Source organism: Idiotropiscis lumnitzeri, chromosome 4 (genome assembly GCF_059441095.1).
Source record: "Idiotropiscis lumnitzeri isolate Australia: NSW breed Sydney's pygmy pipehorse chromosome 4, RoL_Ilum_1.0, whole genome shotgun sequence".
Taxonomy (NCBI): Eukaryota; Metazoa; Chordata; class Actinopteri; order Syngnathiformes; family Syngnathidae; genus Idiotropiscis; species Idiotropiscis lumnitzeri.
This window is the reverse complement of record NC_142394.1, coordinates 14195707-14221812: the sequence shown is the minus strand read 5'-3', so window position 1 is coordinate 14221812 and position 26106 is coordinate 14195707. Positions and strand designations below refer to the sequence as shown.

Sequence of the window (26106 nt, the reverse complement as noted above, 5' to 3'; positions counted from 1 at the left end):
ACAGTTCTAGTTTGACTATTGTTAAACGTCGGCTATACACCTAAGCACTTATTTCGGGTCTTTGCCAACTCTGTATTTCTCTTTAGCGATTAGCACGATTAGCGACGCCTCGTTTGCCTCCTTGTTTAAAACGCTACTTGTTAGTGTTTTTCATCACGGAGGAGAGGAACCACATCACGCAGCTCGTTGCTGCTACTGTGCATGGACTTGCATGTAGTACAAATAAAGTCCGTAATGCTGCGGCACAAGATAGCTTGGCGCGTCGCATTCAAGCTGCAGCGAAATAAATTACTTCCAGGACTGTGGGCAACAACTCGCCACTTTTTTTTCTTTTAATGAATTAATGTTAGTGTTCGCTGGTTCGGTATGACCTGCTTCGTGAGCGTGGGCCACAAGAGCCCTTTAAAAAAAATCCAGCTTTGGCAATCTGAAAATCGCGTTGTCTGAGATCGCGATTTTCAGCCCAAAATGCTAAATCGTTCATCCCTTTTTTGTGCAATGTTTGCATTCTTAAGGTTTGACTTATTGTAGAGTTGATGTGACCTGACCAAAAATGCAAAGGCTAGTCTCCCTGATTCGCAGCCTGTCAATAAGCATTTGGAGTTCATTCTTTCTTTACAGGAAGGCTACCATCAAGCTTGTGTTTCTGCACTCATTATAGAATTTCTGAAATTGATCAAAGTCATTTATGTAAACCAGGGATTTCAGTTTTTCTCCTTAGGAGACAACGCGATGAATTGGCCACACTTTTCAAATATGGGATCATCTCTAATCATGTCCAGTGGTTACATCAAATCAGGCTAGATTGGAAAATGTAGAAATTAATGGACATACTTATTGTTCATTGTTGAATAGCATGTGACGCTACTCAGAGTGGCGTTGACGGCAGGCGCGCATCTCGGCCAAGTTGTTACAAACGACGGGCAAGTGGCCAGGGAGGCGGCGGCGGAGTCCATTTGCATGGCTGTCATTAAGTTTGTCTCCTAATGTTATTATTCCCCACTTACACAACACATTCAGCCAAAATTGCTCCCAGCTACATCAACTTTAAGGAAGCCTTATTATTCCTTGACATAAAAGCTTATTTTTGTTCTGTCGCTCTCATTAAAAATTGATTTTGTACGTGAGCAAGGGGGGAGAAGAAAAGCGAGGTGCTTATTATGGTTGGAGTTAAAATAACACCACTGAGGGAAGACGCAGCTATTAATAAACCCATTTTTCAGAGCTAAAAAAGGGAAACTCAAGTCACCCTAAAGGTTTTCCCCAAAGCGGACTCTTGTGCACCTGTGGCGTTTTCCTGCAAGTCTAAAATAGCTCCCAGGTGCACAGCAACATCTGGGCCAGGTGTGGATGTCTTCATCCTGCTTCTTCAGTGTGAGTGGCAGCAGTTAAGCACCAACACGACCCCTTAAACTGACTCCTGCCAGACGACGGGATGTCTTTTTAAACGCTCCAGTCAGATATGAAACATCCACATTAACTCGCCGGCTAAATGATCCCTTTGAATAATGGATCAGGGCTCGTTGAGATGTATAAAAGTCCACCTTTGTGAGCCTAATTGCTGCCACGCGAGCTCATGGGGATTCGACGAGCCTTCATTCGCAAACATAGCTGCCGTCAATCAATGTGTGTTGCCTGAGGTTGCGTCAGAAGGGTACTGTGCAGTTTCTGTTTCATTCCAATTCTCAAAAGTTGGGAGGGTAGTTTAAGTGCACCATGGTAACGTCGATGAATAAATGATTGGAATTCCAACAACTATATCCAATAAACATACACATTCACATCCTCAAATGATTTTTCTTCATCCAATATTTGAATAAACAATTATACCTTAAAAGCAACCTTAAGAATTATTTTTTTAGGGACAACATCAACTTTGAAAGCAACAATATGCAACCATTTAAACAGCTTTTGATTGAGATAATTAATTAGTAAGATGTAAGTGGGTAGAAAAGTAGCTTTCATTATCAGGTCACCCCCCCAGGATCATTTAAAGCTGAGGAGACCAGCCCGATGAGCATGTAAAAAAGACAACCCTTCCCAATCCATTTCCGTAAACTGCCACACAACAAATGGATGACCACACTAACAATTTCTGACCACTATATTAGGTACAACTCTTGGCAAATTACAGCTCAACTTTATGTAGAGAGCACTTTAAAAACAACCAAAGCTCCATACAAAGTGCTGGAGATAAAGTAAATATCAGTCATAGAAAAACAACAACAGTTAAAACAATAAGTGAATACATAAAAACAATAAACGCAATAAAACACTGGCTAACAGCTTACACGCTAAAAATAACAACGAGCAGTGCATTTACTTGGGCTAGCTACCATTTTGCTGAAACGCTTACAATTTTTTTTCTTTTTCATAAATGACTGCTGGTTTTTTGGGGGTTTTTTTCATACCGATTAGGTCTTTTTTCCTTCCACATTTTTGTCTGCACACACATTTACCCGACAAATCCGACTTGATCAGCCACAAAAGAATTTCCGTTATTCCCAGTAATGAAAGGCACCAATTTAACTGGTCAGTACACTTTAAGGGACCCCACAGGTGTCAAACTCTGGTCCTAGAGGGCGGCTTTCCTGCATGTTTTCCATCTCTCCCGGCTGCAACACACCTGATTCAAATGAGCAGGATACTAATCAGGCGTCTTCACAGCTTGCTGACGAGCTGATCATTTGAATCAGGTGTGTTGCAGCAAGGAGGCATGCAGAAAAGCAGCCCTCCAGGACTAAAGTTTGACACCTATGAGGGACCCCATTTGTCGTGGGACCAATCACAACGATAAAGAATGAGTTCTGCTGATTGGTTGACATATTAATCATTTTATTTTCTGAATTATTTTGCTCTTAGTTTGTACTGATCAGACTGTTATGGTGTCACACCATTTTCCACCACACCCAACGGTGGAACCACAAGGCAGATCAAAAGTTAACTGAACTGAACCATTGAGGATGCTCATGTTGTTGTACAACAACACAGAGGTGGTCTTACCTTGGTCTGGCAGCTGGCAAACATTGGGAGGCACGGTCATGTTGAGCATGTCATTGACAGCCGTGTCAACATAGTGTCCTCGCTGGACGTCGTGTTCGCTGTCGGTCTGGTCGCTCTCCTCGTGGCCGCTGTCCTTCAGACTGTTCCCCTCCAGGTCCTTGAATGTCGACGTACTGCGCAAGGGAGGACCGAGAAAGATGTTGATTAACTGTCACATCACCTTCGCTCACATGTTTGCCTTGGGGGTGTCCATCTTTTTATCCGGTCGGACATTTTTTTAAGTGTCCTTCCCCTGTTTTTTTTTTCCACAAGGTCATTTTCTGTCCATTCTGGATATATTAAATAAATGCTCTGGAATAAATCTTAGCAAGTCATTCAACTTGAAATAATCCTGATAAAAAGAGGTTGTATGAATCTCCCTGAGGGGGACAGACGAAGACACTTTGGATGGACGTCATGCCTTCAAGGACATCTTGAACAAACAGGGAGGCGCTCGCTCGCGCTCACTTCAATCAGACAAATACTGCAGTAATCAGGAATTCCGGTGAGGAAGATGGATGTCGGAAACGCCGGAGGCATGCAAACGGAGCATCTGCCTTGCACTGGGTGCTGGCAGTCAATAAAGCAGGATGGGTGGGGGGATGGGGGGGGGGACAGTCAACAGCTGCACAGTAACAGTGTGATTTCCCCTCATTTGAGTACCATCCCACTAGAACAAATTCACATTTATAAACAACACTAAAGAGCAGGGGAATAAATCAACATGTGTTCTTGGAAGAAGTAGCAGGGAGATAGTGTGAGGTAGGAATGAAAGACATTCCAAGGTAGCTGTGCCCTCAAACACTGGCCGAATGTTCCCCATTGCAGGGCTGCAGTGGCAGCTAATGCTGACCTTCTGATGTTATCACTGTAATTGCACCTGTACCAGACCAGGGGTGCTCACTGGGCTGCTGAGGGGCTTCCTTTGTGAGAATCTGCACTTCAATGTTCTTTGTTTACATAAATGCAGGAAATCTTTGGAGAGGAAATTGTCATAATGGGACTTGAGGGGGGGAGCAAAACTGGGGGCTAACAAAAGAAAGCCTCCATTGTTACAAGACGGCGTCTAACAAAGGGACAATTGTGGAATCAAAAGAAGCCCCCTTGCAAAACTATTCCACAGCCGGAGGGAATTATTTTGACCCCCATGCCAATTTCCTAACCCTGTTTCCCACGTTTTTGGGACAGCGTGGTGGACTTGTGTGAAGCAGGCCCTTCCTGCGTGGCGGCTGCATGTCACGCAAGAGCTTTTTACAGATGCTTAGTCTTCCTTCCACATTCATGCAGAAAGGTTAGAGACCAAGAATGGGCAACTGAAATGCTGGAGGGTGCCACAGTTTTACATTAATGCTCCTGGAGAAAGGGGAGCGTGGTCGGAGTAGTTCAAGGGACAATTAGAACGACGCACTTCCTAACCCCAAAATACTATATTCAATATGGAATGCAAAATATGTGCACTTACAATACTGTACTTCATTTTTAAAAAATCCACATATTTTCTTTTCCGCAAAGGGCTCTGTTGTACAAAAATACCATTCAAGGATGACATAAAATTGCTGAACAAGAAATCAACGTTAAGTACAAGAACTCATTTTGTGTTTTTTTTTCACCCAAAAATATTTCACTCAAAATTTGATTATGTCCAAGGTGCTGTTCTTCCTACACATCATTACGTATCCACGAAAATATTATTATGCCCGCTCATGTTAATGTAGGACAGTATAAGAGCTAGTGAAAGTGCAACTAAGACATGTCTGCCATTTAGGGCCGATTGGTGACATTACAATTTAAAACCACAATTGACTCCAGCATATTTGCGATTTGCCACCTGCGGATTCACATATTGGCACATTTTTTAAATGAAATATTTTTTAATATTTGGAATTGTTCACTACATTTTCTTCCCCAACTGTAACTTCTTACCCCAGACGCCAACACCCCCTCCTCTCGCAAGACACTGTTTTTCTGGGAATACATTAATTCAATCTTAATCAGAATTTTAAAAATAATTGTTGATGACTTTGTTAAAAAATAAATAAATAAAGGGTCTACTGAGTGTGCAGCCTGCGGACCGCTCTTTGCCCATCCCTGCTACAGATTATACTTTGGGTGCAAATGTGAATGGTTGTTTTTCTAAGTGCCTTGCAATTGATTAGCAACAAAATGTACCCGTCTCTAACCCAAAAGGACCCAAATGAGAATAAGTGCTAGAGAAAACAAATGGATGGATCTCTGCTTTGTGAGTCCACACATGCATAACGGTTTTAAACTATCTACTTTACTTCCACATAATAACAGACTAGCCAGCTGTTATTTAGCCAACCAGAAGCCTTAAAAAAAGCATCGACAAATGCCTGGTGGACGCATTCTGACACCAACAATCTATAGTATAGTGAAAGATAATATTCATATTTGCTCGTAAATATGCTCAAACACTTTCAAAGTGTGAATGAATTCAGCGCTCCAATGTCAATGAAATGGTAAGACTCCTGCACAACAAGGTCACTGAACATTCTGATGTTAAATGTAGTAATAAAAGAAGCAGAAAAATGTATAATGAAAAAAATGTTTCACATTTTGGTTTAAATATGAACTAAGAGGCCATTTTTTCCATATTTAAAACACTCTTCTTAATATCTAATCTTCTTTAAAACAACTATATATATTTTTTTCTTGTTGCCCTCAATAAGGAGAATATAATTGCTCCCTTTATTTTTTTTTGGGTGGTCTTTTAATATGTTGTGTAGACACTTCCCATATTCGGTGCTACAGTGGATTGTTAAAAAATATCATGGCTATGCACAAATAACATGTGTTTTTGTTCTGTTTTTTTTTTCATCTAAAAGGAGAGTGAACCTTTTACGTTCTGTGTCACACATTAAGAATGAAATTACCATAGAAACCCTGTATCTCATATTCTGGGTGGTATTTAATTTGGCTGACCCTCCTGGACAATTCTCATGTTCTTTTAGTGTTAGCATCGGTGCTACCTTACTGTTGTTTTGAAATTAAAAAAAAACCAAACAAACTTATTGTCGCTTGATCTATGACTTTTATTTACAAAGCTGCTTGACAACTAGAGTAGAAGCATACGAAGGAAACATTACATTCACTGCTTTAAAAAAATCTGATTGGCATTATATGTTGCTTCAGTGGAACCTGTCGACCTATTATCTTACTAAATTGATTGGTCATGATTTCAAGACCCTGATGGTGGAGGTTTTTACTAACCCAAGTAGCATTGACTTCATAACTAGGGCCACCCCATATGACTTAATTCTGTTTCAAAGAATTTGATGCTGATGTATTATACGATATGATTGACATAAGATAAAAGTAGCGAGGATAATAGAATCTCTTTCTTTGCCATGGCGAGCCCACATCACCAACTCTGGCGGGTCTTTCGTTTGGTGGACCTGCCTATAAACCCTCTACATCGATTTAGTGCTTATATTGATACAAGTTTACTAAAAGGATTGCAATATGATGATTTTCACAAGTTTATATTCAGATACTGATGTAATATTTTGTACTGTCAGCTCCAAAGTTACCAAACATTCCACACCTACAAACAAAGCCCATACAGGAAATATTTACTTACCCTTATTTTAAAGTACGACAATTCAACTGATTAAGTCATCCACTACCAGTCTAGTAAAAGAAAAAAAAAATGGATCTTTGACGTCTTTATCCGTCAATGGTAGTAAATGAGTTAATATGACAGAAAGAGTCAATACTAAAAAAGGTATACAAAATTTGGTATTGTCATGGCATGGCATGATCTCCTAACCATGGAGGGGTGTCAAAGACACCTCGGATGTTTTGTTAGCAGTCGCGTTAATGCTATCTTGCTGAAAAGATTGTATCCTATGAATTGTATTATACTTCCCAACAACAGGGAGAGCAAAAACATTGCTTTGTGTTACTTAAAAAACTGCTTTGCATCACGTGTTGCTAAAGTGTGAAATTAAAGACGATTCCTATCAGATAAATAGATTCTGGTGCGATGTCTAATGCAGTAATCTTTATTTCTTTCTTCATCGTCTAAATTAATTATCTAGAGGCTTTCCTTTTTTTTTTTTTGCATATTCTCTTTCAATCCCTATTATCCCCATGCACTCCAAAACAAACTCATACAAACCACTGCAAGGTTTCCTGCGCTCTCATTAGATAAAACAATTACAGATAACAATGGTAACAAGGTGCTTGAAACAAAAATAATGATAAACGTACCTTTTAATGAGGTGGGCTCTGCTATTCACGTAACTGGAGTCAATTGAATAATTCTCCGTCTGAAACACAGAGCGGGGTTGGGTTGGGGTGGTGGTGGGGTTGGGGGTTGGTGAGTAGGGGATATGTGCGGGGAGGGGGGGGAACAGAGAGAGAGGTACTTTCAATAGGAGAAGAAGCGATAACAATGTTAGCAGTAATTGGTTTTCAGAAGGAATGTTATTTTACACAAAGGAGAGCCTCCTCTGCGTCTTTTAAAGCAAGTACACACACAAACACATTGAGGCTGACTGGGAGTTGAGTGGTGCAGTGAACATAAGCTTCATCAACCCCCGGTCCTCATTCATTCCCTTGTCGGTCAGCCCACCACCGTGAAAACCGAATCATAGGGATGGACATTCTCTTATGCAGAGGTGGGAGAAGAAAAAGTTCACCCTCCCATCCGAAAATGTTTCCCTCCCGTCCTCTCGTGCGGATGGCTCACTTCTAACACATTTGAGAAGATTACGCATTAATGTGCAGAAAATGAAATAAATAACAGCGAGAGAAGGAGATGAAATTAAGAATGTACCGGGGGGAATCTTAACGCCGCAATTGGAGATGAAAAGACTTTTTCAGAATATGCATGCGATAGATCTCTGACCCACATTACAGCGTAAAGTTCAAAGGCATCCCACATTCATATTTCGCCCAGCGTTTATATTTGGAGAGGATCTATGAACCCCCACCGCTCCCTTTAGTGTCAACTCCCACTAAAAAAAAGTGGAGGCTTCTCAAAAAAAAAAAAAAAAAAAAGCATGGTGGTCCGGTTAAAAAGCCAGGATGTGACCCTTCCCTGCAAAGTGTGATCAGATGCAGGTGTTTTCCGGGGAGAGAAAGCACCGGCTTCATTTCAAATTCCGAAGTGAAGATAGCATGCTGCGGGTCGACCCCTTGACTTCCGTGTGAAGGCATCTGTGCAGATACTGAAGCTATGTTGAAATAATGACAAAACCAAAATCACCGCTATGAAGCCAAGTCAACGCAGGCGTTTGCACAACCTCAACACCGCCTTTTAATCTTGATTATTTTAGCAGAGAAAAACTGCAATGATGGATGCAAGGACGTGCTATATTATGAATCAGTGCATTTGCTGTGAAGGTTATCATGATTCATACTCCCTCTATGCTATTTAGCCCCAATTAATCTTTAACACGCCGCTATAAAGAGTAGATCATTCCTTGAAGAAAAAAACAGAAATGGCAATTAATGTTTCATTGTTTGCCGCTGATTTGTTTTTCCTGCATGCATACAATACATGATATCCGCACATAAGAGAAGCAATCAACATGAAATTCAGCAGAGATTTACAAACGGTCGTATAGTTAGACAAACAACTCAAATTTGGCAGTAAAATATTAAATCAACCTCAAAAGTCACACAAAAATGTTCTGGTTGATCATGCTTGACGCAATCTGAGACTCCAACAAAGCCAGAAAGACAGCATTCCTGACTCAAAATCATGTCAGATAGCCTCAAATAATTAACTCGGATTGTTGTTCCAAGTTATAAGGAAATGTATCGGTGAATCTCTAAACGGTCTCACAATTTGGCAAGGAATTAACATTTTTCAGGAGAATTCTACCTGAAAAGTACGAATCCATAATACATAAAACAGTGGTGCAGCTTTTCACGACCATCAAAGTATAAACATGGATAGTGGCAGACTGCTGGTTTTAAAGTGGAACTCAAAAGGACTTTGCATCAAAATACACGCAAAACCTCAGAGGTCAATAATGGGTGACACAGTGTGAGACTTCAGCAAATCTCACAAGACTTTAGCGTTTTTCGCTTCAGCGAGCATCAAGGAAATAACTTGAATTGCTTTGCAAATGACATGAAGATGTACAGTGGAACGCCGGTTAACATTATTCAAGGAAAAATATGCCACAAATATCACAAACAAACCAAAAAAAAACTCTTCAGCAAATCCCGCAAGAGATCAGCATTCGTCACTGAAGCTCACTACATCAAAAATTCCATTTTACTTCAATTATTTCCGAAGGAATAAAATCACCTGGACAAATCAAATATATTTATTTCTAGTGGAGTATAATCACATGGCAATAAAAGATAGTCTATTCTCCTTAGTGTTGCAATTTACAAGCAAGCACGGAAGTTACAGAGCAATACAAATACAAATTTACAAGCAAGACGAATACAAAGACAAAACAGGACGAACGTGACAAAACATCATTTTCAGAACACGCCTTGTGGATATTAAACCAGACTGCAGCAGAATGGCACTTTCACTTCCCACAACTTGAACAAATACTGTAACTCTTCATCTAATTCAATCAGTCGATAATTTCAAAAATGGAAAAAAAATCAGTTTCACAATCATTTATTAGACTGAAAACACGCTGCTTGTTGCAAACTTGCGACATCGCTCGTTGAATCACAGACTTGAACAGGAAATGACCATACTTCCCTTCTTCTCGAAACAAGGAGCAACCATGATGAGTCACTCACTCCGACGAAGGCTAAGCAGAGAAACACAACGCCTCCTCCCACGTTTATGAGCGACCTCAAATTGGAGGGCGCATCGATACGTCTTGCTGCGAGGGGTCAAGTTGCAGCCGAGAGCAGCCGAGAAGGAGGAGGAGGCCGCAAATGGCTCCTTAATCAGGTTGGACAATGTGTTGTTGTGATCTGAGCGGCCCCGGTTTGGCGGCCAGAGCCACTCCATTTCCATAATTATTGTTCCGTTTCATCTGGAGGACTGCGGGGAGGAATGTGACTGATCACTGTGTTACGGCGAATAGGGAGGGGAGTCGAGGCAGGGAGGAAATGGGCGAGTGTTGACCTGCGGGACACACGAGGATCACCCACACACCACCTCCCACCTGTTTTTTTGTTTTTTTTTATTTAAGCCTTTGCATCTATCTCTTCAATAAAAGTGGGGTCACCGGGACATTGGACTCGCCTTTTGCCTTTGAGAGAAAATCTCCTCTAAGATTTGATTTGCCTTTCTCGCAGCGCTGGACGCACGGTCGGAAAAGTGTAAGGGTGGGAAGGGCGGGGCCACTTCTTCGCGTAGTAATCACTCGACAAGCTCAGCAGATTTTGCAAAAAGATAGCAAGGAGAAAAAAGATAAAGACAGAATGTCACAGCTGCCCCACTTTATGAATTACCAAGGCGGCGGTGGCAAACTGCAACGCTAAAGTTGAAGCAAACACAGGCAGATGGAGCAATAGGCACTAATAAGATGCTAAAAAAAAAGGATGCATAAAAGGTGTCACCACCAATCTGTTCAATTTATCGGTGGAGACTTTTCTGCTGTGTTCTCTTTTGTCCGACCGTGACAGTTTACAGTTTAAAAATAAAGCCGTGATAAAAGGGAATGTGATGATAATAAACAATCATTTGGCAAACAGCGTCTCTGCGTTGATGGGATGCGAACATTTAGCGCCATTAACCTGTGCTAACATAACACTGCAATGAAAGGTTCTTAATGAAAATGCAGTTACCACTTTACTGAATTAGCAAGGCCTTAACAATTGTTTATGACTAGATTATTAATGTTTTTTTAAAACCTGAAGCCTTATAAACAATAATTAATAACAAACAACTGTACACGGTGACTCACTGTTATGCACGTGTAAATTATTTGAAACATCAATATTATGTCTGATGAGATATTACATAATATTGGCTCTCTAGTTTGCAAGTATATTCATTAAAAAAATAAAAAAAATACTGTAAATTGTGCATTTTCCCAGAATGTTCCTATTACAGGGTGAAAAAAAATAAGCTTAGTATTGATTTATCTTTATCTTTGATAACGAACCATAAATACCTTGCGACAGTGCAAATTGCCATACAACAGCAAGCTTGCACATTATTTAGCTCATGTCAATGTGCACCCGGCTAAAACAAAAATCAATGTGTGAATCTTTTCATTTATAATGGCCGTCAATTATATGTAGATTTTTGCTCATAGCGGGCCAGCCCGGTCTCGAACACCCACAAATAGTGCGCAAATAGTCCACTGTATAGCGTAATATTTCCATGACTGGAGAACAGCAAATACTCCAAAAGCGTCTTGGCCATCTAATTGTGTAATTAAATCATTCATGACGAATAATGAAGGTGAAGATTGTTAAAAACTGCAAAAGAAATCAGGAAAATGAGTTTTGATGACAATGAAATAGCTTACAGCAATGTAATACAAGCAATCAGTGAATATTCTACAATATCCCCATAGCCAAACAAAAACAAATGCCAACACTATTTGGCAAGTGTTAATCTTTGACAAAGAAAACAATGCCTTCCAAATGTGAGTATTGGCTCCCTATTTGGCAAGTGTCAAGCAAAAATATTGTTATTAATGAGTTTTGAAATGTGACGTTAAGTGGTCTGCCTACATGCTAAACAATTTCAAAAGCAGGAGGTGACTCCCTGTATTGTTACATAATTTGTTTACCAGTTTAGTAAGTAAATAATAAACTGTAATAAAATATGTATAAACAATTTCTAAAGCCTTAATGGGTTTACTAACATCATCTACATCTCTTATAAAGGGCAAGACTGAGTTGAGGTTTGTGTGTTTGAAAAAGTAGAAAATCAATTACACACGAGTGTGTTTCATGACCGTCAGAGCTGCAACCATTTAGTCATCAATTTGGTGGATAAAAAACATCCAAGCTAAAAGGCGCACTGAAAAAAACGAGGGAAAAAGGACAAACCACACTGACTCAATCCAAACACTGAAATGTAGCTGTGGGTTTGTCGGCAGACCCGTCCGTGTTTGTTTCGCTCTAACATCAACATCATCATATACTGTACATTATATCACGAAACACAGCAGGCTTTTTTATTTCCCCAATACAATACGATATTAAATAGCTTTGGAATATTTTGGGAATCATTTTCCACTCAATACAATGAAATATTATGTCAAGACTGATTGTATCGAAAAAAACTGACCTGGGATCTGTTTTCGTCCTGAGTCTGCTCTCATGAGGACGCAGATGCCTACGTTTGCATTCCCCCGTGACTGCAACTGAGCTTAACTTTTGAGTCTTAACGCACATTTTTTGCACACACAGACGCTCCCCCTCGTTGAGTACAAGAATCCCCCGACTTGGCGGGAATGCGCTTTTAAAGAGGCGACCAGCTCACCTGTAGGTCTGCCCCCCTGCCGAGCCGCTGAGGCCCATTGTGGTGACGTGAAAGACAAAGAGCCCTCCAAACTGAGTGAAGAGGGTTTAGATTGTGTTTACCCCATACCGCTGAGCGACAATAACCCCCTGCAACCGTCGGCCTCTCTGCCCCGGACGCCGGCAACTATTCCACCTTCTTCCCAATAACAGAATTCCTCATACATCCTCCGCCATCTGCTGGATTATAGATTCCCTTCTTCCTTGAGACAGGCCAAGACCCCTCAGGGAGGATCAGTGGTGAAAAAGCGTGGAAGAGAGCTTTAGGCCATAGCCGTAGTTGCGGATGAGATTACATTTTCTATTTCTGCTTGCTGCGGGGAGTCGGCTCTGATGAATACTGAGCGTTATTACCATTTAATATCAACGGGCGCCCCTACACGCTCAAATTATATTCGATCAATTGTGACGGAGGGGTACACATGTGACAAACAGCCTGCCACGTTCGCCGCATCATTTCACTCCATCACCCGTCAATTTAGTCCAAACCCAGCGGCCCAGTCCGGGAATCAATCATGCTCCCAAAGTGAATTATTGTGACTGAGAGAACGTGTTAAAAGTCATCCCTTTTTCTTTGGCTTGAAGAATTGGAAAGAAAAAACAAAAACAAACAAATGGTCATCACTTTGTCCTTGATGGTGTGATACACGTCGAGTTTTGTCCCAGCAAACTAAATAATGGCCCCTCTCAAGCACAATGACACAAGTGCGTAAACACAAAACCACTTCCTGCTTGCATTTCCCCCTCTGTCGTTTAGCTTTCCCGAGAGAAGGTCAACAAATACTTCCCACCACTGTCTAAAAAGACAATCAATTGCCAAACTCGTAAAATGAACAAAAAAGACTAAAGAAGTCAACCTTATTTTACCCGTGTAATAACGTTTATTCGCCGGTGTCTTTCGGGCAGAATTTGAAGAAGGATATTGTGGTGTCCGTAATGCTCATTCACACGCTGCTGGCACTTCAACCGTTCAGATAATGTGTAGCAACGTCAGGGAAAGCGACAATTGCTTTCAACACAAATGGTCATTCGATTGGTCATCCTCCATTTAAGCCTGCGTTACTGTCAGAATCCATAGCACATAGAAAGTACCATCCATACGCAGCTGGCTCGCATGAAAGGGGCTTGTGGTACGGGCATTTAACCGAAATTCCTATATCAACTGTGAATGTTCTGAACTCCTGATTGAATGTCAATTTTCACACAGCACCACTTCCTGAATTTGTCATTGTTGTTCTTCTTCATGGGAACGGTTGCAAGCCCATTATTTCCACTCAAGTAATGCACTCAATTTTGCTGTTTCGCCCCGGATCAAAATTCAACTCCACACAATCGAAAATCAAAAGATTTTTACAATCACTCAATTGATTAATCAGTTACTACGCCCATCTATCTGTACCATCTATGTAAGGGAAAAAGCCTATGATGCCTATTTGTCCTTTTAACTGTCAGACTCAGACTATAGACCAGACTTGTCTCCATGTCACTCAGGCCGAGAGGCTCCATAGACATGTGATTAATTATACATACATTGATAGAAATGGCATTCATTATTCATGTGTTTTAGAGCCATTTCCCCCCCTTTCAGCGTGATGAAAAGCTCTTAAATAATAGGCCCCCCTCTGCAGACATCTGCATTCCAACGTAGTCGAGCGATGCTTAAGCAGCTTAAGTCTGTTGTCTTTCTGCTTGGGGAGGGGGTCACCGCTCACCTCTGACATTTTTTTCCCCCAAACTTTGGTGACCATGTGACTTCCTGCGGTGGTTGTTTTGTGTTGCCTTTGTTTCGAGTGACAAGGCTGGTCGGTGTTCATTGAATAGAGATCTTGGTACTGCGTCATCAAACTCCTGAAGCGGCGTAAGGCACTCATTGAACACCTGTTCAGCATTCATGGCCGCACGTGCCCGTGAACTCAATCCATCTCCAAATAAGAAAGAAGTGTATGAGATAAAGTTCTACGGTTTTACATAAGAATAAGACGAGAAGGTTGCGGGAGAAAAATGTATCTGCGCTATTTCCTATGAGAAATCAGCTTAAGAACTCCCCCTTCAGGGCACGTCTTTGGGGATTTCATTTCATTCGGATCTCGAGCCAAAAAGTTTCCAGTCATCTCATCCCTACCAAAAAACTGTAAATTGGCATGAAGGAGGGAGGTTTGGATTAAGGAAAAGATGAGCTTTGCATCTTTTCTAGAAAGGATTTTGTGTTTCTGACCCCATGGGAACAAGCACTACACACAAAACAATTAGCAGTCATTTATTTATTTTTTTTAGGCGAGAGAATTACTAGATAGCGTTGATTCCTCTCAGTTGTGCCCTACATTAGCCAGTGTTGTGGGGGGAAGTGAGGCACACTAAATTAGAGCATGAGATATTCCCGAAGGTTTACACCCCCTCCCTTGGGCCGGGCCTTACAAACATACATTCAGAAAGCGTGTACATTATGTAAACACTGGCGACTGAGTAAACAGCGTGACTCTTGGTTACAGAAACGTTATAGAAATTAGTGTCTGGTGAACTCAGGAAACTAAGAGGAGATAAATTAACCAAAAGAGAGTCGATTAACCTTCCCCCATACAACATGATGGAGCATCATTTTGTAAATGTCCTCGTTATACATGAAGCTGGATTCACAAATACACAGTTCCATTTATGTATATTCACGAAACAAATGAAAAAAAAACTATTCCGGTTTCCAACAAGCATAATAGAAGTGAACAATTCAAATGACTGATGTAGATATACTGTATAGCATGTACAGTATATACTGTATTGTAGTCATAGCAACTATCAGAACAACAATCACGCACTGTAAAAAATGGGAAGTGATATTCACTTGAAAAAACATAGTAACTCCTTTTCACTCAGACATTCTAAGTATATTTCAAAGAGCATTTTCTTTTGTAAATTTTACGACTTTATTGACTTAATAAGTTGAGTGGCCGTGTTCCAACCTGAAGGTAATGGGTTCGATCTTTCACCGCAATGAGTTTCCGACTTTATGCAGTTTGCTGTGTAAAAAAAAAAAAAAAAAAACGTTTATACCTCTGCATGACATTTTTTTAATTTAAAAAACTTGGAAAATGTAATTTAAAAAAAAATCAGGTAAAATGTGCTTAGAATTTCTCAGTGAAAAAAATGACCAGGATTTTTCAAATTAATATTACTCCCCATTTTTTACAGGGCATATACAGCGTCTCACAGTCCCCTGAACGCAATGAAGTTAAACAATGAATATGACCCTCATGTCCATCTGGGACACAACAAAAGTATGCAAGACTGAGTTCTAGACATGAGCATACAAATTTCTTCCAATAGGGGCCTCCTAAAAATGTCTGGAATTAGGCGTGAAAAGTTGATTTAATGAGTTCTATGAGAAGTTACTATGCACTGCCCAAACGCAATGACTAAAACTTTTATTTTGGGATTCCTTCATCACCCATCTGTCTAGTATACAAGGTTCACATTTGGAAGCAACCGCAAAAATCTCTCGGTCAAGTTCATCTTTGAAGGACTCCTGGAAATGGCCAAAAATGACCTGAGAATACGTGTTTGAAATCAACACAGTGTCCCACGCGTTTGAGGGTATGGAGACTTTTTGTGGGGTCTTCTCATGAAAGACGTGCTGACCAAATGTCATGTTGCAAAGTGAAACTGGCTTCCGATGATGAATTAGAAGAAGAAATCCTTTAAGTCCAGTGTGAATGCTTTTAAATGGTTCGACCTACCATACCTATGATTGTGATTTTATCCAAAAAACAAAAATAAACATTCTTGCACTGTAATCATAGCAAGCTATACTTTATTACTGCACTTCATTTTTAAATGTCTTTGAGATAGATATTTGGTTTGCAAATACTTTTCAATCTTGGGCTTTTTAATTTGTAAAGCAACTGAAATGTGCTATATAAAAATAAAGCTGCCTTGCCTTGACTAATGTACTGCACCGTGTTTAGAAGGTCTATGCTTTTACTGTTCTTTAGATTGATATGTGGACTACATTAATCAGGTTGTTGAAGTAATCGCTCCGTATACATCACTGATTGACACATTTTGGTGACATGAGGGCTGCATTGACACTGTGGATCCGATCTGTTGGTTTATGATGCAGTGTCATTGGCAGATATCCATTTCATATCTGATTTTATCCACATTTGGAAGAAGCCTGATTACATGCCGTATGCCATGACACATAACCCAATTGTGCCACTTGGGAGCAAAAAGAAAACAGTCAAAGATGTGTCGTGTAAATCTGGTAATAAAGGTGGGCAGCAGTCCCATCTCATCTTTCCCCTACAATGCCCCTCCTCACTCACTGTGACAAGGCATCTTTCCAGACATTTCAGTCCAATGGAGATTTGCAGCAGCTCATTACAGACAGCAAAGACTCGGCCAGCAGATGCAGTCGCTCAGAGATGGATTGAGTTGGTCTGTTTATTGACATGTCTTAATCTGACACTGGGTAAAGGGAATTAGTCACCGCCTCTAGACATACTCCGGCTTCACGAACCACTCCGGTAAATAGGGAGGCAGCGCCTGGGATACGAGTGGAACTTCATCAGCGTTCATTAGTCCCACCACCCCGGGCCACCCTCGCAAACAAATCGTGTTTACATTATGGCGCTCGGGTGAAGGGGTGTCGTAGCTTTCAAAGGGCACGCGGTGCAGGTGCATGTGCTACAATGACGGTGTGTCGCAGATGTTTAACAACCTTTGTGTCGTAGCAGTTTTTTTTTTTTTAAACCAAATATGCATTTTTTTTATCATCGCTAGCTGACGAGCGCTGCTTTCATAAACAACGATACAGTCCGTGTTGATAACGTAGCATTTTGATCATTAAGCAACTACGTAAAACAGGAAAAGAGGTAATCATAGTCAATTTCTCTAAATATTGCCAAAGAGAGTTTCCACATACATGTTTTAAAAGCAGTAATTTATCGACATGTTTGAAACTTTTCGTGAGGAATGTGTTTCTAAGCCAGGGGTGGGCAAACCTTTTGATTGGTGGGCCACAATGGGTTCTAAAATTTGACTGAGGGGCCGGACCAGGAGCAGATGGATGAAGAGTTTTGGTAACCTCACCTCATCTGAGAAAAAAAAAAAATTACATTTTAAATGAAAATGAACAAAAATATTACAACAAAATATCTGTGTTTGACACACCAGAGTATTTAGAAAATAAAACATTAACAAGGTTTATTCATTTAATTTTTTTCAAGTTTGGCGATTAAAACGTTTAAGGGCCGCATGTGGCCCCTGGGCCGTAGTTTGCCCACACTTGTTCTAAACCGCACCTGTTTTGCCAAGACGTTTACATTATAAAAGAGCATGGGAGCGCTTGAAATGCTTTATGTCGTCCAATCCCATCATCGCTTTTAAATAGCCCAATGTTATGGGAGGAATAAATTGCTTTGGTGTGTTTATTTTATTACCGTGCTTTGCCCCATTCATATGCACTTCTTTTTTAATGACGCAAGATAATCATTAATTACAAATTATTTCGCAGAGCCCCATGTTTACAGTTGGTGACCCCACAGGGATCTCTGGCCCCCAGATCGAGAACCACTGTTTTAGCTAACACCAAAACAAGGCCACGCCTATCGGTGATCCAGATAAGCAGGTACCGCGTTCTGATTTTGATCCTGTTTGTTAGTAAATCAATGCGATTCACATCTGTTTGGTCATCTACAGTGATGGTTTTAGTAGGCAGCTGTCAGAGTGACAGCAGAGTATTAGCTGCTTGCTCATCATCGTTGAATCTGTAAATCCCGCTTCTTAACAGGATCGGCCACTCTCCAATGGGAATAACATCCAGTGCTACGCTTTTGTTTATAATCCATTACCGACAGAAAAAAAATACAGTGGGTGAAAGAACAAGTAAAAGGGGGAGGATAAATAATGTGCATTCCCGGTGAGTCAAGAGGGGAATAACGCAACAGGAATCTGCAGTGAAACATGTGTTGACCCAAACACACACACACACACAATCACAGTGGGAATGAAAACTGGAGCAGTCATCTCCATCAGAGAATGGCATCCTAGCAGCATGCAAGCAGGGGGTCGCTGGAAGAGAAAGAGAAGGGCCAGATGCAGTGGGCTTGACCCCTAGGGGGGGAAGTGATTGTAACTGTGTGGGTGTGTGAGTGTGTGTGGTGGGGGAAGGGGGGGGATTAGCTGAACTGACTTCATTTAATTGAATTTGTATTTTGCCTGACTTTAGGGGGGCAAACTGTTTTTCACCGTGGGGGAATCTACGGGGGTTGCGCAAAACAGCAACAGACGGAGAATGTGTGGCTCCTTCCCCCTGCGGTGCATCGACAGGGGGAAGCCGAGGTGCTGCTGTATTACCACACACACACACGTACACAAACACGTATCTTGTTTCCCTGTAATTATGTTTCCATTATGAAGTCGAATCCATCCCATTGAAATGCATCTCTCCACCTTTTGCACAGCTTTGATTTCTTAAAATGAAGTCCTTTTTAATCCTTTTGTTCCGCCACCCTAAACAACATGTAGTAATTTTCCGTGCTTATCAAAAGCGCCGCTCCGTGCTCGCTCATGTTTGTATGTCAGCGTGTGTGCTAAGCCGTTATCTTGCAAGAACATATCTCTGGGCTGGATGTTTATCTGGGCTGATTGGAAGAGTTTGCCTTGTCCCAGCGCCATACTACACAATATTATCTTTTGTTTTTCATCATTCCATTTCTCCCAGGCCCCGATAGTTTGACGGTCGATGGTAGAGAAATCCCTTTAGTCACCCCCAGGCGTCTAATGTACTTTTACTTGTAATCTGTGAATTTAATAAATCAAATGGGGGAGGAAACAATCCGTACACAATGGAATGCTTCAACTCCCTTTTGTACTGCAGCGAGGGGGAGGCCTGGCTGTCACTATTAGGCGGAGGAGAAACAGCTGCAGCGAGCAAGTACACAACAAACACAACACGCCTTCCTCCTGATGGTTTTAAAGAAACATAGTGCAGGGCTCGGCAATCAAGTCTCCCGCGGACCAAGACGGACGTCCTTTCTAATGTGTGCAGTCTAAACAGTAATGTACTGTTTATAAGAAACATATCATTCCATTTTTTTTTTTTATCAGATAGTGATTTAACATGACCATGAGGTAATGTTGTAATGTAGCCAGAGCCGAAAGAAGATGTGGCCTAATGGATTATGCAAGGTGACAGAAGCCAACAACGGCTGTAAACAATTCATCTGGGGTCAACTAAGATGTTTGCCAAAGCAGACTACCGGAGAAACAGAATGTAAAAACTAATTCATTAAAATAAATAAATAAATAAAATCAGGTTTTAGGCTTGTGCATTTGAATGCTAAGAGGTTTAGCTCTGAGCCGCTACGGTACTGCTTTTTTTTTTTTTTACGTTGTAAATAAGTTCATGTTTACTTGCTAACTAAATTGTGCCAAAGCAAATTTGCTTACAATTGGGCAAGGTTCCCCTGGCTGGCAAAATGAATGCATTGACGGGAATTTCTACATTAATTTCTGAATCTTAAAAAATAAATGTTCCTACATCTCAAAAAGTAAGATGAAACATGATTTACTTGAGTTGCTTAACTTTGTTTCGCTTCGTTGTTCTTTTGTTTAAAAAGGCAGTTTATGTTCATTTCCTAAATGCATTTTCGAAATGTACTCTTTCATCACACTGTATAAATTAGGCTCAATGTAAATTTGCCGAGATCGGCCCTGGTTTGCAAAGTTAGCACATTTATACTCACACTTCACAAAAATTGACAAGACGTGTGGATAATTGACTTAATGACAGTTATTAACTATGAGCGTCAACTGTACTTTCTCTCCATCTTGTTATTTTGTGTAAAATGGAAAAAAAATGCACTTCAAGTTGTCTTGCTGAGTCACTTGTGGAAAAACTAAACAATTCTCTGGCAAAATGAACACGTTTTATGTGTTTGCGCATGGTTCATATTTGCTATTAAACAAAATGTAACACACTTCCTGAGTTCCCACGTTGGTTGGTTGGTTTGACTGCAAAGAGATTTAGCCCTGAGCTCCAACTCTCGGACTTTTCTTTTTCACTCTTTTCTCTTTCAAACAAGGCAATTACCATTGGGAATGGTTCTAAAAGAATGAACATTGAATGCATTAGTTCGCAATGGTCCATCCCGACAGGAAAGCACAAAAGAAATCGTGAGTCACAAAAATTAACGTAATAACTAAAACTAAAATAGAAAAAACATTTTTGTTATCGAAATAAGGTCAGAGTTAAAATGATTTATACCGAACCTATATATTTCCTTTACAAAACTAACTATAAATCTCAAGAAAATCTGCTTTGTTTCCATCTATGGCAATCTATTTAATACACAAGCCTTTGGTGATGATTTTTTAAATCTTTTTTTTCTATATTAGCAGTACGGCCATTTCCTGGAAGAATAGAAGGTCGAAGAGCCATCTGGGAGTTGCAGACCTCTTAATGTTTGGCGCACAAAAGTGACATCTTCAAGTAACAGCCAATGAAAAAGAATCAGCAAATGACGTCGCTCCTCAACGAGTTTGTGTGAGCCACACAAATGTGGCCCACAAATGAACTTTAGAAGTTGGCAACTTGGCAAACAAGGAATTCTATCTTTAATATAATTAGGGCGTCTGCATGTATCTAACTTTAGAAGTGGTACGCACGGAACTTTTTGTGATTCAAAGTCTGTGGCCTGTTTAAACTGTAGCCTGTACTCTGTGTTATCAAACTGTTTTGAAATAATATTTTTGCTGAATTCTCTCAGCACAATACTTACCATTGTCTTTTTTATATATATCTTTAAAACGTGTAAAACACTTTTTAACGAAACAAAAACTAAAACTAAGTGCTTTTGAAAATACTAAAACTAGTAAAAAATAACTACATATAAAAAATAAATAAATTCTAATTGAAATAAAAACTAACCATAATTAAAATTCCAAAACTATAATAACCTTGGTCATAGCATCTTATTTTGTCGTAATGCAGAGGCCAGAACTGCTTGTTCAAGACTATCAGACTCTTTCTAGTAATCATCTTTTTTCCCTTCCCTCCCCCGGCCCCTATCAAAAGATGTTACTGTGCAAAATGTCAGCGAGAGAGCGCGAGGGAAAAAAAGAGGCAAGAGAAGTAATCTCCATCTCCTTTTTGATCACAAGTGGAATAATTGGAACCCTCTTAGGCTCATTACACAAGTTGCCCGCCAGCCAAAAGATAGCTCCAGCTGCCCCTCTCCATTCATGTCGAAGCTTTGAAAAATACTGCTTTCTCCAGTAACAACTCTTTATGAGATGCAATGACAAGAGGTCCTATATTAAAGGCCAATCCTTTTTTTTAAAAGAGAGATATAGCTTTCAACAAGCGCAGTCAAACATCAGTCAAAGGAGTAAAAAAAAGAAAAAAACAATTGAGACGATAAAGGGGGCTTGTTAACAATGAACCCTGTGACTGATCTGCTCTGTGCTGCTATCAAAACTATGTTTGTCATGATTATGATTCTAATTACTATTACTGTGTTACCCAGATTAACCTTAGCGCCGGCTTTAAATCACCTGCTCTGAAGGCAGCCCAGCCATGCCTATGAAGAACGGCGCCAATGTCCCCTCAGATAAATCCACTCTAATTAGCCGTGTGCCTTACAGGGCCTATGTGCTGCTAATAATTAGAGCGACTGTAGCAAAGGTCATGCAAAAATTATTTAGAGGCGATGCATCCTGCATGGATAATGGAAGAGAGTGAGGGGCGGGGAGAGGATGGCGATCTTCTTCTTTGTCACCTTTTAGAGCTTCTTTTAAAATTGATTTAATTGCGCGGTTTGTCACTGAACTCTGTTTGACACAAAAGCGACGGGGTGTGTGTTCGTACCTTTGGAGGTGAGATCTCTGACCCCCCCCTCTCCCTGTTGTTGCATCTGGCAATTAGCTGATGCCTAATGTGTTTGAGCTAACCCTATAAGTCCCATTATTAATTGTGAAGGAGCGAGGAGGTTTTTTGCGCCAACCGCGATCACGGCTTAATGAGCTGAGACAGAAACGATGAGGACGCGGTAAACAAGTCACTCCGCCGAGGTGCTTCTATTTCGACGCCAGCCTCACCTCCCCCATGTGATTTTGGCAGCATCTTAACTCTCTGGCTGCCTCCCGAGATAAGAGCTCAGGGTTTTACGGGCGGGATCCGCAAGGAATTCAGTCACCTGGTCACCATCGCACTGCCGACAAAATAAGCAACAGCCTCACACTAACACATCTTTCTTTTTGATTTGGCAGATTTGCATTTTTTTCACTTATTACAGATATAAATAGCATTTTTTCCTCAGCACACAGTAGTTGTGTTTTTAAATATTTAGTTGTGACTACATTCCCTGGTTTCTGAATTCAAATTGAAAATTGTCTGCATATATAGTACAAGAGGAATGCAGTGGCAAACATTTATACATAATCACAAGATGAGGTAACTAGCCTCTACGCATGTTTTGTTTTTCCTTTGGCTTTTTTTTTTTTTGCAATGCCACCGCGTTCTACATTGCATTTCATTTGCAAAGATTAAATTAAAATGATACCCATAGAGCAGGACATCGAGTTGTCTTACTTGAAGTAAGAGTGAAAAGATCATCTATACACGAAATAAAAGCATTATCTTTGAACATTAAACAGATTGCCCTAATTTGCTATCCATGACAGTCGTCTCCTGTCAGGGGCACTATTGTCATGACCCGTGTCGGTCATGTCAGGGTTTTTGTTTGTTGTTTTTCACCTCCCATGCCATGTGCTTGTGTTTGTTTTGTCACCTGAGTAGGGGCGTTTCCCCTCAGCACTCCGTCCCCACCAGCCACGCACCTGTTCCCCGTTTGCCTCGCACACCTGACTCCCGTCTGCGCCCCTAATCAATGGACTATTTAAACACCTCACTCCGTCAACCCATTGTCGGTGCATTGCTCCTTCTACGCCCGCGATACGCGATTGCCCCATTCACGGACATCACCACCCTCGCCTTGTCTGCTCGATTTGGACTGTCACTAGTCACGTTTAGTTCGTCTTCGTCATTTTTGCACCCAGCCACGTTTGTTTGCCCCAGTACCTTGTTTGCCTTTTGGTTTTGTTTTGTTAAATAAATTCCCTTTAAGTTACCCTTATCCCTGCTTCCTCGCATTTTGGGTCCCCCTCCTCTTCGCCGAACGGCGAACCCTGACAACTATAGCAGAAACCTTGTAACACGGATCCAGCAAGTCAGTGGTCTATATGTGTGTCAATCAATGTGTCGAATGTGTGCTAATAAAGTCCATGCGAGCTCATGCTGTGCTCACTGCTGGGTTCAGTGCACTCAAAGTCAACTGAGATGAACTTTGAAACTTGGAAATTTTGCTGCATTGGTGGGAAGTACGATGAATAAATGCTGTTTTGGTAAGTGGATCATTAGCTTTGCATATGGAAGAAAACAACAAAGTAGATCTGATTGGGAGCATCCGTAGACATTCATCCATCTATTTTTTTAAAGCGCTGGTCACTGGAACCTATTTTAGCTGACTTCGGGCGAGGTGCATTTTCCCCATGAATTGCATATACACTAGTAGTGTTATATACTCAAAAATATGGACATTCTTTTTCTAAATTCAATGATAAATTCATTGGGTGCATAGCCAAAGGAGAGCAAATTGGTTAATTTCTTTTCACTTTGCAGCTCAGATCCGTTTGTCACATGCTTTGATCATTTCTGCCGTTTTTCCATCAGTCTCCACTGTGGTGTTAATGAACGAGTGAAAGGCACTCACCAAGATCAACAAGACATCTCATTTTAGCCTGTTAAAAAACACAAAATGAAATTCGCTTGGGTGGGTGTGAGTGGAAGCATATGTGTTTGTGTCTGTTGGGCGGTGAGGAGTGGGCTTGGTGGTTTAAAAATGGCAAATTGTGATTACCATTGATCTCATTTGTCTGATGCCTAATCTCTGACTCATCTCCACCCCGGCCACATCGGGTAACGCCGAAGCGCCTTCCCCCGCTTCTTTAAATCCCAAACAAGTGTTGAGGGAAACGGCGATAAGCGGGTCCTTATCCTTTTAAAGACACTCCCGTAATCCGACTGTGGTGGGAGGAGGGAAGGGGCTTCAGATTTGAGAGATTTAGTCTGGATTAGAACTAGTCGCCCAAATTAAACCAAAAAAAAAAGTCAATTTCCCCCAGTTGCTCACTCAAACTGGGTGACTGGCTTCCTACCAGCGCTGCTAACAAGGCAACTGACGAAGGTCTAAAATTGGAAAAATGCTAACATTCAGCCACCATACTTGAATTCTGCCCCTCTATCAGCCCATCAGTAGTGATGCCCAAAATTTCTTGCATGCTGCATATACCTGATTCTCTTTGCCAACCAGCTTAGTCTCACACAAGCTCCTCAAGCCGAGCGATCCTGTCCCCTTTGACACGACTTCCCAAGGCAAAAACAAGGCCAAATCTGCGGCTTAGAGGCTCAAATAATCATCGAGTAGCGTACAAATCAAAAGTAACAACACCACAACCATGTTGATTCTCCCCCATCGCTCTTTGTTATCCATTTTGTGTGCTCTCAAAGTGGGCGACCACATAAATATGAATAAGAGATATTTTTTATTTTATTATAACACATTCAGATGTTGGCAACAAGACAACACTCGGATTTCTACAGTATATTGGACACAAACACACGCTTGTAATGGGGATTTCTGGCCAATACTGGTGCCAACAGTTAGAAAGTAGGCTGTGAACAGCACAGCAGCAAGCTAGAACACAAATATATATTCATGGGAGAAATGTTTTTTCTGTTGTATTTTTTTTTTCTTTTAAAGGGGACACTAAGCAAATTTGGGAAAATCGCACAAAGCCACACAGTTCATTTTGATTTGCCATATTACTTGGTTGAATTTTATTTTATTTTTTTGGCAACACTACGACGTGTAAAGGTACTAAACAAATTGTAATTCCCCTGAACATGATGTGCCGTATAAAACAAAAAAGTGATACAGTTAAAAATGAGGATTTCTTCATTTGCGCATGACCCTTAACAGGATAAACGGTTTTGAAAATGGAGGCCAGAAAGTATGCTAGCACGACTGAGAGTTAAACATAAGTAGTCAAAAGGCTCCATTAGGAAATAAACATTAGACTTTAATTTGTGATTTGTACAATGAGAAAAAACTGGAACATTTCGCAACAGTTCAAATGACTACGTTGAGCAATTTTGGGAAACTTCACGTTAGCTTACAGCTAAGTCTTGCCTTTCATGAAGCAATGTTCACTTGTCAAGCCCTGATTCCAACACGTGGTACCGTTTAATTCACAGTTGGGTAAAACCTAATTAGGCTTGCATTTCCGTCTGCTATGTGAATACCATTCGTAGCATTGCTATTTTTCCTGGGTCAGGCTTCATGAATGCAGTTAAATAAATTACCATCCCAAATGAATTTGTATTGCAGCTGGTACCACAATGAAAGCGTACCAAAAAGTGACACTTTTTGACGGAGATCTTTAGAATCAATTTCAATGCGGAAAAATGATTCCAAACGGTACAATGCCTCACTCAATAAGAGCTCTTGAACACAGCTCTGTGGCGACCTTCCTGCTTTGGTTGCCAAAGGAATCATCAGCCTACATTATTAAAGCCCA

The 26106-nt window shown here is 40.8% G+C and overlaps 1 protein-coding gene across 4 annotated transcripts in view; it reads right to left on the bottom strand.

The window, feature by feature from the left end:
• pcdh19 (protocadherin 19) overlaps positions 1–26106 on the bottom strand; it is a 64685-nt gene that overhangs the window by 24475 nt on the left and 14104 nt on the right. For all 4 annotated transcript variants that reach the window (XM_088294515.1, XM_088294517.1, XM_088294516.1 and 1 more), the window contains exons 3-4: positions 7276–7334; positions 3004–3176 (exon numbers count right to left, since the gene is read on the bottom strand). In XM_088294515.1, the coding sequence (XP_088150641.1) occupies positions 3004–3176; positions 7276–7334 (232 nt within the window). The remainder of the gene's footprint in view (positions 1–3003; positions 3177–7275; positions 7335–26106) is intronic.